The sequence below is a fragment of the Leuciscus leuciscus genome (assembly GCF_965113295.1).
Source record: "Leuciscus leuciscus genome assembly, chromosome: 1".
NCBI classification, from domain to species: domain Eukaryota; kingdom Metazoa; phylum Chordata; class Actinopteri; order Cypriniformes; family Leuciscidae; genus Leuciscus; species Leuciscus leuciscus.
Window position 1 is genome coordinate 69,419,409 of NC_138725.1, and position 15,850 is coordinate 69,435,258.

Sequence of the window (15,850 nt, forward strand, 5' to 3'; positions counted from 1 at the left end):
CAATGTTCCTCTCTCTGAACCCATAGAACATTTGTTCAATATCGGCTGTGATGGCTATTTGCTCCCTCCTGAACCTTAGCAAGACTCCAACTAGAGTGTTGTTGAGGTTAGGTCCGCTGAGGAGCATGTCATTCAGTGACGTTCCCTTAAACACTGCGCTGGAATCAAAAACCACCCTGATTTTCCCAGGCTTCTGCGGGTGATAGACACCAAAGGTGGGTAAATACCAGCATTCTTGCCCTGGTTGCAAGGGATGAGCCGGTTCTGCCTGCTAGTTGTCGAGGACTTTCTGCATGAAGTCAAAAAAGTGCTGTTTCATGTCAGGTCTCCTTCTGAATGAGCGTTGGAGAGTGGAGAGTCTCTGGGTGGCCTGTCCTCTGTTATTTGGAAGGGGCTTGCGAGGCGAATGAAAAGGTGGGGGTGCCACCCAGTGATTTTGGTCATCCTTGTACACTTTGCTTTCCATTATTCTGAGAAAGTTGTTATCATCTACTGACATGGCTAGTTTCTCATCTTCGGGTGTTTTTTGAAACACACTTTCCCCCAAACCATCTCTACAGGTCTCCTGAAAGATCTCCTGGGTGTAAGATGATGTTTGAAGACTAGGCTGCACTGGACCCTGTACTCTCTCCGTAATGTGAATCTTGTTGGTACATGGAAGGACATGTGTCTTGTAGGCATTAACTTCTTCATTCTTGTGAGCACCACTCAAGCATAACTCTCCAACTATGACCCAGCCAAGGTCAAGGCGCTGGGCATACGGTGAGTTGTGAGGCCCATTACGCTGTTCACGCACCTTATGCACGCTCAAAATGACCCTGCCTAGGAGGAGGAGAATAGGAGCACTGGTGTCAAGAGGAGGGATCTTATCAGCCACAGGAGTCAGATGAGGAAAATATTTAGTGCACTCAGGCGTTGGGATCTCTGATCTGTCGTCAGGTAGGTTGCTACATTCTAGCAGAGTAGGAAGTTTCACCTTGGTTTTACCATTGACTGACTCCACTATAATGTTACTTGCCTTCCGCCCTGCAGTCTCCACTGTGCCGGAGCATGTTTTAAGAGTATGGGGGATGCACTGCTGTTAATGTCTAGCAGATCGAAGAATTGTGATTTTACTAACGACCGGTTGCTTTGGTCATCTAGTACTGCATACACCCTGTGAACCTTACTTGGATTGTTGGCGTGATAAACCTTGACCAAGCAGATTTTTGAGCAGGATCTGGCCTTGGTAGAGCCACCACATATTTCTGTACACTTGGACGTGACTATAGGAGGTGTTCATGGTTCACACTCCCCGCTTTGCTCGTCCTCAGCAGCGTGCTGCAGCTGCTCACCAAGCGACCAAGGGGCAGTTCCAGGATGCATCGCCGATATATGTCTGTCACTTTCACACTCATTACATTTAAGTGTTGTCCTGCAATCTTTGGCCATATGCTTGGTGCTGGCACAACACCGAAAACAGATTGAATTCTCCTTCAAGTATGTTTTCCTCTCATCAAGATGTTTCCCTCGAAACCCACGACATTTTGATAGCAGGTGTGGTTTATTATGTATGGGACACTGCTTATCCGGTTCATCCTTGGCAGCTGCATTAGCCTGTGGAGAGGTAGTTGTATCAGTGACTGCCGTTTTTCTGACTGTAACTGTTGTTCTGGGGAGGTATTTTGGTGACCTTTCGACTTTGGCGTGGCTTGGGGTAGAGGAGAGACTAAATGCAAAACTGGGGTCGGTACGTGTCTTTGCCTGGGAACATACGAAGTTGACCAAAAAGCTGAATGGTGGGAAGGGAACATGAAAATCCTCCTTGTATTTGGATCCCTGCCCTATCCAGCTTCTCCACTATTGGATTAACACCCCTTGATGTGTCTAGATATGCGAGTCCAGGCAAGTATCCCTCCGCTTTAGCAGCTTCTAGCTCTCTTAGCAAGTCACCTAATTCCACAAGCTTGTGTATGTCTCTGTTAGAGATGACTGGGAAGGTCTCTAGTCTTCTCAGTAGGGCATTTTCAATAACCTCTGGGCTTCCATACATCTCTTCCAAGCGCTGGCATATCATATACACACCTGCTCTAGGATTGTTAACATGCACTGACCTTAACCGCTTGGCTTGTGCTGATGACTCCGGCCCAAGCCATTTTACGAGGAGGTTAAGCTCTTCCTGGTCAGATAGATTTAGCTCCCTTATGGCTGCTAGGAAAGACGATTTCCATGCCCAATAGTTTTCTGGACAGTCATCAAAGGCAAGGAGCCCAGAGCTAACCATTTCCTTTTTCACCAGATACTGGGCTAGGTCAGTGGTCTGAGGAGTTGACGGTGAGTATCTCTTGTACTGGGCCCGATTAGGTATTGGAAAGGTAGCGGCTGGGTATTTGTTTGGGATATAAGGAGCCTTATGGGTAGGTGGAGTTGCGTAGCGCTCCTCTGCAATGGGTTTGTAATTTTCTTCCTCCTTAAGTGGTCTATACACTGTATTTTGTGCCCCGTTGATATTGCATGGGAGACCTAGGGTTTTGACCTGTTGGATTGGCTGCTGTGGCGTACCATCATAAAGCTCCTGGTTAGCATGTTGTTCAAATGGTTGAGTTTCTATATAGTCTCTGGTGCGTTTTGTTGGATCTTCGAAAGTCAAATCCTGAAACTCACCAAGAGGGTCTCTTTCCATATATTCAGCTGCTGCTGCCTCTTCATATATTTCTGCCTCTTTTGATGCTGCTGCAGCTTCCTTCTCTTGCTGCAACACATGAAGATTGGCCTCTATGGTTACCTTTTCTTTCATGATGGCTGCCTCCTTCTCTGCGTAAGACACCTTTATTTTTGCTGCTTCTGCCTTGGCCCTTGCCCTCGTTGCAGCGGCGCTGACAGATGTCCGAGCTCTGGAGGACTTGAGAGAAGAGAAGACTCTAGACCTTGTCTGTAGCTGAGACTGACGTGTTCCGTCATCGTTGTCACCCATCTTTGCAATATCTTGATTGAGTCTGTAGGTTTATGCTTCTGAGTGCTGTTCACAAAGTTATATGTTGTCTATTCCCGCTGTGTGTACATCATTTTACTATTCTGTCCTGGCAGATACGTCACTGTATTGTTAGACAGATAGTGAACATCAACAATAAGACTCAGTAGGCTTGACTCCAGGTTGAGTGTTTTCTTTACTGAAATCTTGGTTGTTTTCTTTTTTGTAAAACTGCAATACAGTATAAAATAAACACTATGTTACAGTCAAATATGTGCAACATAAATATAATAACCATAGCACATATTACAAAATGTTTCACTCAAAGAACATAAGTAAATGGGCTAAATAAAAACACAGGCAAATGAATAATCATAGATGATGATCTTAACAGCCTACTAACTCTGTATATAGCCCAGCTAAATCCATGCTAGCGGTTAGCATCACGATTAGCATTAACCAGATTTTCACTGAAAATAAATGCTTTTAAACAACAGTAGTAGAACGTCTACACATGTTTTAACTACTTAAAACAACTGTGAGCGACCATACTCACTGATGGATCTATTCCAAGGATAGACAAATAATGCTGGTGGTGGAGCAGTCTGCATGTACACCTGTTGACGATCTCCTTACAAGCGCAATGACTCCAAATACCACCAGATGTCGCTACATAACATTAACAAAGCACTGACACTGATAGGAGTCAGAACAATAGTACTGAACTGTACTGTTAACACCTTGCACTGAGCTCCAATCACTGGTTCAACACCACACACTCACTCACTCACTCACCCACCCACTCCACACACACTCACTCACTCACTCACCCACCCACTCCACACACACTCACCACTCAAACACACACACACTCTCACTCACTCACTCACCCACCCACTCCACACACACTCACCACTCAAACACACACACACACACACACACACACACACACACACACACACACACACACACACACACACACACACACACACACACACACACACACACACACACACACACACACACACACACACACACACACACACACTCTCTCTCACTCACTCACTCACTCACTCACTCACTCACCCACCCACTCCACACACACTCTCTCACTCTCACTCACTCATTCACTCACTCTCACCACTCACACACACACCACACACACACACACACACACACACACACACACACACACTCTCACTCTCACTCACTCTCAGACACAGTTCTTTGTGTGACTGAGTAGAGAAGATGATTGAGTGAAGCTCTTCCCACATGCAGTGCAGTGATACGGTTTCTCTCCAGTGTGGATCCTCTCGTGTCTTTTCAGGTTCTCTGACTGACTGAATGTCTTATCGCAGTGTGAACACTTGTAAGGTTTCTCTCCAGTGTGGATCCTCTGGTGCAGTTTTAATTGTTCAGCTTTTTTTTATTTTTTTTTTAATTTTTTTTATTTACCAGGACAATGCATATTAACAACAGTATGCCTGTAACATGCCAGAGTTAGCCAGTGGCTAATTTTCATCTGTAGTCCTGGTTGCCAGATGTACAGTGGCACCCTAGGGAGAATACACATTTTTTAAGAGTTTGCATGTAAACACACACACACAAAAGCTGTAACAAAAGTCTTCCCACACTCAAAGCACATGTGATTTCTTACACCAGTGTGTATTTTCTGATGAACTTTTAAATTATACAGACGTGAAAAACTCTTTCCACACAAAGAACATGAATGTGGTTTCTCCTGTGAATGAACTGTCATGTGTATCTTCAGGTTTGAAGCACTGAAAAATGTTTTACCACATTGATCACATTCATGCAGTTTCTCTCCAGAGTGGATGATCATGTGCATCTTTAGGTGAGCATTTTGTTTAAAATCTTTTCCACACTGATCACATGTGAACGGTATCTCTCCAGTGTGGATCCTCATGTGAGTCTTAAAGTGTCCTTGTTGTCTAAAACTCATTCCGCACATGTGAACGGTGTCTCTCCAGTGTGGCTCCTCATGTGAACCTTGAGATTCTGTTTGTTTGTGAAACTCTTCCCACACTGATTGCAAGTTAAACATTTCTTGTCTTTTCTTTTCAGTAAAGAAATACTTTTAGTCTGTGAGCGAGTTTTAGCTCCAGTTTTGACATGATGATGTTTCTTCTCCTCTTCACTCTCCTCATTCTCCAGCATCACGTCTGAAATGATAGTTAAATGTATCATGTTTCTGTAGCAAGGACTATTACATATATTAGATCAACTGCACAATTATCTAACATAATATTAACATTATTACATTTATTTTAAAGGGGTCATATAATGGTACATGCACTTTTACAAGTTGATTGTACTGAAATGTGTGTTGGCAGTGCCTGTACACAACCATTATAAAATGATAAAAATCCATCCAGTGTTTTTTTTTTTTTATTTATCTTCTTATATGTTCTCCCATCTCAAATCAAGCCGTTCGACCGTGTGACGTTACACGGTCGGACGCCCCTCCCACGATTGTTAATGACAGCAGCGTTTCAACAGAGACACGCCCTCGCTCGTGAGCGAGCTGTCATCATAGTCCGCCATTGTTGATGCGCTGGAGCAGAATGGCGTCTAAGCGATTGTGATGTTCTGTTCTTGGGTGCAATAAGGAACACAGCAGTCATTTTGATGTTCCTAAATCCGAAGTCGCTGAAGACGCAGTGGCTGAGTTTTGTTTTCGAAGGGAATATTCCCCACGATCAACAGCAATGCTTTCATGTATCGTTTTATTAACCTTTATATTAATCTTTATATTAATCTTTGCAAATCGCTAGCACGCTTCCCGATGAATACATTACGGCATGTTTTCAAAGTACAACGTTCTCAATATAATTCATAATCCCACATTTTATAATGAACAACGCGTTATGGTTATTGTGTTATTCCAAACTGTGTACGCAGGTGTTAAAGTTAACATTTTCGTACTGCACTGCACATAAACATACATTACAATTAACAAATTATGTACAATACAACATACAATACATTACAATTACAAAAGTCTTAGGTGTCTATGGAATGATATTCCGGACATTATTCAAAAGGAATTCGTTACTCTGCCTACATTTTTGCAAAACCTGAAATACGTACCTCCAGGTACGTTTCCCTGCACTTTTCGGGTGAAACGTCCACTAGAGGTGCTAAGTGTTATACATTTTTCTCCGTTCCTGATGCGTGTTTATAAAAGGTTATACGAGAATGAACCTCATTGGTTCTTACTGAAGCTCAAACGTGCTGTGAAATATGTGAATGAACCTCATTGGTTCTTGCTGGAGCTCAAACGTGCTGCGAAATACGAGAATGAACCTCATTGATTCTTACTGAAGCTCAAATGTGCTGCGTAACACCAGAATGAACCTCATTGGTTCTTACTGAAGCTCAAACGTGCTGCGAAATACGAGAATGAACCTCATTGGTTCTTACTGAAGCTCAAAAGTGCTGCGTAACACGAGAATGAACCTCATTGGTTCTTACTGAAGCTCAAACGTGCTGTGTAACACGAGAATGAACCTCACTGGTTCTTACTGAAGCTCAAACGTGCTGTGTAACACGAGAATGAACCTCATTGGTTCTTACTGAAGCTCAAACGTGCTGTGTAACACGAGAATGAACCTCACTGGTTCTTACTGATGCTCAAACGTGCTGTGTAACACGAGAATGAACCTCACTGGTTCTTACTGATGCTCAAATGTGCTGCGAAATACGAGAATGAACCTCATTGGTTCTTACTGAAGCTCAAACGTGCTGTGTAACACGAGAATTAACCTCATTGGTTCTTGCTGAAGCTCAAACGTGCTGCGTTACACGAGAATGAACCTCATTGGTTCTTGCTGAAGCTCAAACGTGCTGCGTAACACGAGAATGAACCTCATTGGTTCTTGCTGAAGCTCAAATGTGCTGCGAAATACGAGAATGAACCTCATTGGTTCTTGCTGAAGCTCAAACGTGCTGCGTAACACGAGAATGAACCTCACTGGTTCTTACTGAAGCTCAAATGTGCTGCGAAATACGCGGATTAAACCTCATTGGTTCTTGCTGAAGCTCAAACGTGCTGCGTAACACGAGAATGAACCTCACTGGTTCTTACTGAAGCTCAAATGTGCTGCGAAATACGAGAATGAACCTCATTGGTTCTTGCTGAAGCTCAAATGTGCTGCGAAATACGAGAATGAACCTCATTGGTTCTTGCTGAAGCTCAAACGTGCTGTGTAACACGAGAATGAACCTCATTGGTTCTTGCTGAAGCTCAAATGTGCTGCGAAATACGAGAATGAACCTCATTGGTTCTTGCTGAAGCTCAAATGTGCTGCGAAATACGAGAATGAACCTCATTGGTTCTTGCTGAAGCTCAAATGTGCTGCGAAATACGAGAATGAACCTCATTGGTTCATGCAGAAGCTCAAACGTGCTGTGTTTGGATTATGTCACATTTTATGCGTCCACAAATTGAAAACGCAATAATATATTCTGTGTGAAATTCTCTGTCCAGATGTAAATCAGAGCCGTGATCAATAAAGTTGAGTGATCGCAGTACTGCAAACGTTTGCTGCATATTTGTGTATTGTGTATAATTTTTGGGGGGATAGGGGAAAAAACAATCAATCAAAACTCCTCATTAAGAACTTTACGATAAAATGCATTTTCATTAGTATATTTGTGTGTCTAGCTGAATATGTTATGAAATCAATAGAGAACACACCTGTAGTTTTGATTTTAGTATTTACTAATAATAAAATGCAGAGCTTCATGAACTGTTTGGCTATAAGATAAGAGTGTGTTAACTTTAGAGCAATGAACTGAGTTTAGAGAAATGTGTCCAATCGACTGAGAAAAACTGTAATACAACAATTTAAAAATGTATCCGTTTCTTTATTTTTTTGTGGAATATAGTGTTAATCAGTGGTAGTTAATATATTTCTAATACATGCTAATATATATTTTTAAATGAGTCACTGTGATATTTGAATGTGGTTTATTAGGCTTTTTAAAGATCTATAATAATAAGCTTCTCATGAATGAAATTAAATGATATGAAAAAGTGTGTTAGAGAAGCACAGTCACAGTTCACTAGATACTTTCTTCTGTCACTAGTGCACATCTTTTTTCAGATATGGTGTATCATTTCTTAATATAGGGGAAGAGTTTTGGTGACAAACAATTTAATCGTTTAATAGACATTAAAAGTAGAATTAAAACCTTTAGGCTGCAAACAGCACAGAAGTTGCTATATTCAAATACATGCTGGACTGAAACTGTTACATAAAGTTGATGTTTTTAAAAATGATTTACATTTGTTTTTAATTAATCTGACAGAAATGGACTTGAAAGACACTTTTTGATAGCTTCTTGAAAGAAGCTTTTTTATAAAACAATGTTGAAAACATGGACATCAAATTTTCGAGTGAAAAGGAAATGGTCTGATTCTGAATTCTGGATAAACAAGGAACCTCTTTTTAATAATCCATTACTTCAAGCAAAAGTGCTTAATTCAAAAAGCCTGCAGAAAACAATGGCAAGAGCTGGATGGACTTAAAGGACTTAAAACATCACGACGAGTGGAAAAGTCCAACGGAAATGAATATTCTGACAGGAATTAAGTCCGTCAGATTCATGAAACATGCAATGGATGAGATCGTATCATCTTTTCCTTCTGCGTATCATCAGAAGTCAAGAGAAGAGAATTTGAACGAAGAGGAGAATTTTCCTGATCTTATTGTTTCAGCTTTTGTGGAAGAAGAACCACGACAAGAATAAATGCTCACTTTTAAGACTCCGGAGATGCATGGTTTCAAAGAGGCTTCAAAGAAGTTTGTATTTGACTTGTGTAAAAGTCGCTCACCAATCAGCTCTGAAGGACAGTAGAGAAACAAAGTGGACAGATGTGCTAAGGGCCAAACTCTTCTAGAAGATGCTGGAGGTCATTGTATAAATCTCCCATTGAAAAACGAACTGCAGATCTACAATGGAGAATTATACATTGGGCAGTAGCTACGAACAGACACGTGGCACATATTGATCCCACTGTAGAAAAGAAATGTCCCTTTTGTGATTTAGAAGAATCAATTGATCATCTGTTCTTATATTGTTCTAGACTGAGAGGTGTTTTTCCGACATTAGAAAACTGGATTTAAAAACTAGGCGAAGAGTTTAATGACACTGGTTTTATTTGTGGACTGAAGTATAAGGCTTCTGAAAAGAGCAGAATAGGTATAATACATTTTTTAATAGCGGAAACCAAAATGGCAATCTGGGTAACAAGAAAAAAAATGATAAAAGAAGCTTTTGTTGATCCAGAGAGAATGTTGAGAGGTTTTGTGACTTCAAGGATCAGAGCAGAGTTTGTTTATTTTAATTTGACAAAAAATCTGGTTATAGTTTTAAGGAAACATTTAAGTGGAATGTTGTGTACTATAGATCATGAGGAAAACCTATTTCTGAATGTTTAAAAATGGTGGTAGGTAATTTTTAAATATGTTGTGAAGCAATATATGCATGTAATGTAATGTTTTTAGTTTTTGGAGTGTCTTGGAATTTGATGTTTTTATGTGAGATGTTTCTTGTTCAATTGTAAAAGAAAAAAAAAGGGGGAATTTTTAAAAACCAAAAACTTTTGGTTAAAAAAGGAAAAGAATAAAGAGAATTTCTTTTTTTTTTTTGCATAAATAAAGAGGTGTCTCTCTCTCTCAACAAATGGAATTGCTGCAGCACTCTTTACTCGTCTGTAGATGGAAGCATTGCATAAAGTACAAAAACAAACCCTACAACATTCTTGTAAAACTGATGATCTCAAAATGTAATAAACAAAACAAAGATAATACAGCTGCATACTTATCAACAACAAAATTAGCAAAAATTGTTTATTATATATACATACATAGCTATATATATATATATATATACACAGTTAGGTCCATATATATTTGGACACAGGCACAATTTTCATACTTTTGGTTCTGTATGCCAACAGAATAAAATTCAAATGAAACAATCAAGATGAATTTGAAGTGCAGACTTTCAGCTTTAATTCAAGGGGTTGAACAAAAATATCAAGTAAACATTTTAGGAACTGCAACCATTTTTTTACACAGTACCCTCATTTTCAGGGGCTCAAATGTAATTGGACAAATTAATATAATCATAAATAAAATGTTCATTTTTAATATTTTGTTGAGAATCCTTTGCAGGCAATGACTGCCTGAAGTCTGGAAGCCATGGACATCACCAAAGACTGGGTTTCCTGCTTTGTGATGCTTTGCCAGGCCTTAACTGCAGCTTTCTTCAGTTGTTGTTTGTTCGTAGGTCTTTCTGCCTTTAGTTTTGCCTTCAGCAAGTGAAATGCATGCTCGATCGGGTTGAGATCAGGTGATTGACTCGGCCATTTGCAGAATATTCCACTTCTTTTCCTTAAAAAAAACTCCTGGGTTGCTTTTGCAGTGTGTTTTGGATCACTGTCCATCTGTACCGTGAAGCGCCATCCAACCAACTTTGCTGCATTTGGCTTAATCTGGGCAGACAGTACATTCCCATACACTTCAGAATTCATCCGGCTGCTTCTGTCTTCTGTCACATCATCAATAAACACCAGTGATCCAGTGCCACTGGAAGCCATGCATGCCCATGCCATCACACTGCCTCCACCATGTTTTACAGATGATGTATTCTTTGGATCATGAGCTGTTCCAAGCCTTCTCCATACTTTTTTCTTCCCGTCATTTTGGTACGGTTGATCTTAGTTTCATCCGTCCAAAGAATGCTTTTCCAGAACTGGTCAGGCTTTTTTAAATGCTTTTTGGCAAAGTCTAATCTGGCCTTTCTATTCTTGATGCTTATGAATGGTTTGCACCTTGTGGTGAACCCTTTGTATTTGCTCTCGTGAAGTCTTCTCTTGATTGTAGACTTTGACAATGACACGCCTACCTCCTGGAGAGTGTCCTTCACTTGGCTGGATGTTGTGAATGGGTTTTTCTTTACCATGGAGAGAATCCTGCGATCATCTACCACTGTTGTCTTCCGAGGACGTCCAGGCCTTTTTATGTTTCTGAGCTCACCAGTGCATTCTTTTTTTTCTCAGAATGTACCAAACTGTAGATTTGGCCACTCCTAATATTCCTGCTATCTCTCAGATGGATTTATTTTGTTTTTGAAGCCTAATGATGGTCTGTTTGACTTGCATGGAGTGCTCCTTTGAACGCATGATGTAGGTTCAGAGCAATAGATTCCAAATGCAAATACTACACTAAGGGCGCTTTCACACTGGCAGTTTAGTGCGGACCGGGGCACGGTTCGCATGAAAAATCGCTAATGTGAACGCTGTCATCGGACCCGGGTGCGCACTAGAGTACCGAACCCGAGACTACATGGAGGAGGTGGTCTGAGCTCGGTTGCTCCCGAACCGTGGCGCGGTTCGCGTTAATGTGCAAGCAACACGGACTCGGGTGCGCGCTTGTTCAGGAAGTATAGTATCCCGCGCATGCGTATCACTGTCGATATCATTGTTTCCTCACACACGACAACCATGAGTGGCAGGGGAACGTTGTGGGACACTGAAGAGGTGATGTCTCTCACTATGTTGTGCATAATAGCACCAAAAAAACAGACAAATTACAGCTATGCTCAGTCGAGTTGTATTATCCATGCATTTTCCGTGTGCGTTTGCGATGACGTAAGATCACTGCAAACGCACCTGGGTTCGATACAACTAATTGAGTGTGAAACCAGACCAACGCTGCGGGGGGCGCCAGGAACTAGCGCACTCGGGTTCGGACCGCAGCAAACGAACCCAGTGGAAAAACGCCCTTAGAATCAACTCCAGACCTTTTACCTGCTTAACTGATGAAGAAATAACGAAGAAATAGCCCACACCTGTCCATGAAATCGCTTTTGATTCAATTGCCCAATTACTTTTGGTCCCTTGAAAAAGGGGGGTGGCTCTCTCAAGAGGTGTAATTCCTAAACCCGTCCTCCAATTTGGATGTAAATACCCTCAAATTAAACCTGAGAGTGTGCACTTTCAGCCCATATCCATTAAATAACTATAGCTTAAATATGTTTTGGTAAATACCTGAAAAAAAAAAATGGTGCCTGTGTCCAAATATATATGGACCTAACTGTATATATTCTGGATCTGACAAGAGAAATATTTTAATTGTCCTCAGATGATGCCATGTCCTCCAGCTCATCCTTTACAAAACTAATGTAGTTTTGGATCTCTGAGATGCGCTTGCGATTCCTCTTCACCTCATCATTGTGTATCTATTAACACAAACAAAAAAGATTTACATTTTATTTAATAATAAAAGGTTGTTCTGATCCTGGACAGCTGCATGGTAGGACACAACGTGATATAATAATATTGTTAAGGAGTTCACAGGAGGTGTGTTCATATAAGTACCGATTTCAGCAGACTGCTCTTCCAGCTGTTGACCCGTGCCAGTAGCTCATCCTCCCTGTCATCAATCTTCTGCAGGTGGGTGTCGTGAGAAGCACTGACTGCATTGGTCACTGTGTCTTTATCTACCAAGAGCTACAGGGCAGCATAGGAAATGAGGACGAAGGATCAGTCAATACTAAAACTAAGTGTCTGGCATGTAGTTACGATGGCTTTTGACTTCTTAATTATTCATAATTATACACAAATTAAGTGATCATGAAGACAGTTTTCCACTGACCGTTGCCAGATCATCCGGTATGTTCTCCTCTAGCTCGCTTTTGACCACCTTCTCCAGTGTTGCCAAGGCAATCACAAGCTGTTGTTCATGGTGCCGGTTCTCCAGGTCTCGACACAGTGCGAATGTGTGTCAGAGTTAAAGAAGCCTTACCCATAAAATAAAAGTATTTTTGTTTTGCTTTGTTGGATAAAGGATATATCCCTTGCACATTTTCAATGAACCCTCCAACCATGTCTGAGATGTTCCTCTCAAAGTCTTTGAAGATGTCCTTAAAAAAAAAGGGGAAAAAACTTCCACTCGTTTAGGTGATATGCTCCGTAATTAATATTACATTAACAATATAGGTATTTTTATTCTGACCTCCAGTTGGTCCACCAGTTGCAGTTCAAGACTCATAAGGTTTTCAGAGAACTGCTCAGCCTGTTCATGGCAGGAAGTGATGTGAGCTTCAAGAAGATCGGCGTCTGTGATCTGTTGCATTTCCACAATCTTCTGCAATAGAACAGAATTTAATTTGTGAGCGTTTTGATGTGTTCAACTGGTCAGAAACAGGTTGTCTTGTGTGACTGAGAAGAAACCAACCTGTCTCCTGGAGTTTTCAAAGTCAGCTGCTATTTGCGCTGCTTTGCGCTGATTGTCAGCCACTGCCTCATGGGAACCGGTAGAAAAGGATTCCACCTCAGCCGTTCTCTGAGCAAGCTGAGCCAAACCCGCATCAAATATCTGCAGACATAGAGCTTTCATTTCGCTCTTAAATGTAAATGGACTGTCAAGGTAAATTGATTATTTAGTGTCCTTTTTAACAGCTGTTCCCTCATCTGCACTCTTAAAGAGGCCATTTTACAGTCTTGTTGTTGCTTTTGGGCTCTACTAGAATAGGTTTTCATGCTTGAATGTTCAAAAAACACTTTTTTTTAAAACATATTTGACATTGTTTCAGCACCTCTCTTCCGCATCTGTCAGCAACACACTGGGATGTGTTTCCCGAACAACGACATAACTCGCTGTTTAACTACCAGAGTACGATGCATTGTTAAAGAAATCAACTAGATCGTCACGACAGTTTCCCTGAAACTGTATTGTCGGAAATTTGTCGTTCAACCACGTTTTTAATGATGTCACGCACATGGTGGAATAATAACGTTTTTTAATTAATCCATTTGAGATCGAATCAATGCTAGATTTGTTCTCATCTGAGGACAAATATTTAAACTAAGAGTTATTTTGCTTTATTTCCAGATTCAGTCATAGGCTCCTTCTTATGTACTAGAGCACGTTTGCACATGTGCACACTTCAAAAAACGGCACTTTGACAAACTAAAAGACGTAAATGATTTTTTTGATATTTGCCCTAAAAGTTATTATCATGAGGAGCTCAAAATATAAAAGCATAATAGGTCCTCTTTAAAAATAAAGGTTCCAAAAGTTTGCATTGATGCCATAGAAGAATCATTTTTCAATGGTTGGTCAACCTTTCAGGAAACAGTTCTTAAAATAACCTTTTTTTTTCTTAGTTTGAAGAGCTTTTTAAAAATCTAAAGAACATCTAATCTAAAGAAAAGCTCCATGAATGTTAGAGGTTCTTCAGGGAAACTTCAATGCCAAAAAAGAACCCTATGTTTAAGAGTGTATTATAATGTATTGCTTTCATTTGTGGTTTGATTTGTATATTTTGCTATTCATAATAAGGATATGTTTCCAGCAGTGTGTCAATTCCCGGGAGGAGAGCCAGTTTCTCTGCATCAGGATCCTCAGCAAACATGCTGTCGAAAAGTTGAGGTCCATTTAAGTATTCCACAAATGCGTCCTGTGAAAGAAGGAAGCAATATTTATCCATTACTGTCAAGAAGAGTATATATTAAGAAGATTTTAATACAGTGCAGCGTTTCAAACACTGTAGAGTAAATCTGACTTATTAAACCTCGAGCATTTAAGATCAGCGTTCTTGTACTTGAATGAGATGGATGGCATGGTGATGTTGGTTACCTTGTGTAGTTGAAGCTCCTCGTCGGTGATCTTCTGAGCCTCAATTGCCTCCTGCTCCTGGAGCTCATTGTGTTGCACTTCTTCTACAGCATATTGAAACTTTGCAAAGGCAGTTTCACGCTTTATATGTAGGCGCAAAAAATATGAATTATGAACAGAACATTAGGAAAAAAAAAAAAAAAAAGATGCTATTTAAAATGCACTTGTTTGTGTAATTCGAATCTCATATATTTTACAAAACTGTACTTGCAGATAATATAACATGAATGCACTTAATGAGAGTTCACTTTCATGAATGTTTCTTAAGTCAACTTTTAAAAAGTGCATTTTGCAATAATGTAAAGTGAAAACTTTACTTTAAAGTACATTTCAAAACATTTTATTGGTCATGCTTTAAATAAGTATGCTTATTTTTATGTGCTGACTAACATTTTAAAGCTCATGCAAAGTACTTGATTATAATTTAAACTGTAGTGTGTTATTCAATATGACATTTTAAAGTTAATATATTTTAAATGTACTAAATTGCAACTTCAACATTACAAGTGTGTAATTCCAAATATATTTAAATGCGTTTTTCAATAGAAATAACATTAAAGTATTGTGACGGTTTCAGTGTGTAACTCGTTATTTCAGAGTTGCAGGTGATTGGCTGAAGGGAGTGGTTGCACACCTGAATGTAATCATGACGCTCTATAAAAGAGATGGGAGCGTGGGGCTGTTTTTGTGCAGAGATTGGGGCTGTTTTCGCTTTGCGCTGTACCTTGGGTCTCGTGTCAAGAGGCTATCGGAGAACTCATGAGATGTGAGGGATATGGGAGATCACCGCCGCCTTTTGATCCATCTCCTCTGGGATGGTTGTTTTTGGAGGTTTCATGGACTGAGAATGGTTGGACTGTTGTCTTTCATAAATGCTACACCTTTGCACATATCTGCTGACACACTGATTACCATTTATACTGATCTTTAATGTTGTTCTATCTTATACTGATAAATAAATTCACTTATTAATTGGCTGTGGTGTGTGGTGACTCCCTTATTTTGTTGCGATTCAGAAGAGATCATAACAGTATATTTTAGTTTACACTCTTAAAAATAAAGGTTCTTTATTGGCATCGATGGTTCCATGAAGAAACTTTAACATCCACGCAACCTTTCCATTCCACAAAAGGTTCTTTATAGTGGAAAAAGGTTCTTTAGATTTTAAAATGTTCTTTATACTATA

At 40.2% G+C, this 15,850-nt stretch overlaps 2 protein-coding genes across 9 annotated transcripts in view; both read right to left on the reverse strand.

Moving 5' to 3' along the window:
- Positions 1-5,387, reverse strand: part of LOC309511330 (uncharacterized protein) — an 8,379-nt gene extending 2,992 nt beyond the window's left edge. The window contains exons 1-2 of one of the 8 annotated variants that reach the window (XM_082186496.1): positions 4,124-5,387; positions 1-4,068 (exon numbers count right to left, since the gene is read on the reverse strand). The exon at positions 1-4,068 is cut by the window's left edge and continues 2,992 nt beyond it. In XM_082186496.1, the coding sequence (XP_082042622.1) occupies positions 1,709-2,953 (1,245 nt within the window). In that variant the 5' untranslated portion in view covers positions 2,954-4,068; positions 4,124-5,387 and the 3' untranslated portion in view covers positions 1-1,708. The other 7 variants (XM_082186495.1, XM_082186502.1, XM_082186500.1 and 4 more) reach the window with 7 other exon arrangements.
- A 6,592-nt stretch (positions 5,388-11,979) lies between these two features.
- The window catches only part of LOC309512435 (dynein regulatory complex subunit 3-like), a 31,826-nt gene continuing 27,955 nt past the window's right edge, over positions 11,980-15,850 (reverse strand). The window contains exons 7-14 of the mRNA XM_082188029.1: positions 14,626-14,745; positions 14,334-14,446; positions 13,222-13,405; positions 13,000-13,131; positions 12,835-12,907; positions 12,640-12,761; positions 12,363-12,494; positions 11,980-12,223 (exon numbers count right to left, since the gene is read on the reverse strand). Coding sequence (XP_082044155.1) covers positions 12,113-12,223; positions 12,363-12,494; positions 12,640-12,761; positions 12,835-12,907; positions 13,000-13,131; positions 13,222-13,405; positions 14,334-14,446; positions 14,626-14,745 — 987 coding nt within the window. The 3' untranslated portion in view covers positions 11,980-12,112. The remainder of the gene's footprint in view (positions 12,224-12,362; positions 12,495-12,639; positions 12,762-12,834; positions 12,908-12,999; positions 13,132-13,221; positions 13,406-14,333; positions 14,447-14,625; positions 14,746-15,850) is intronic.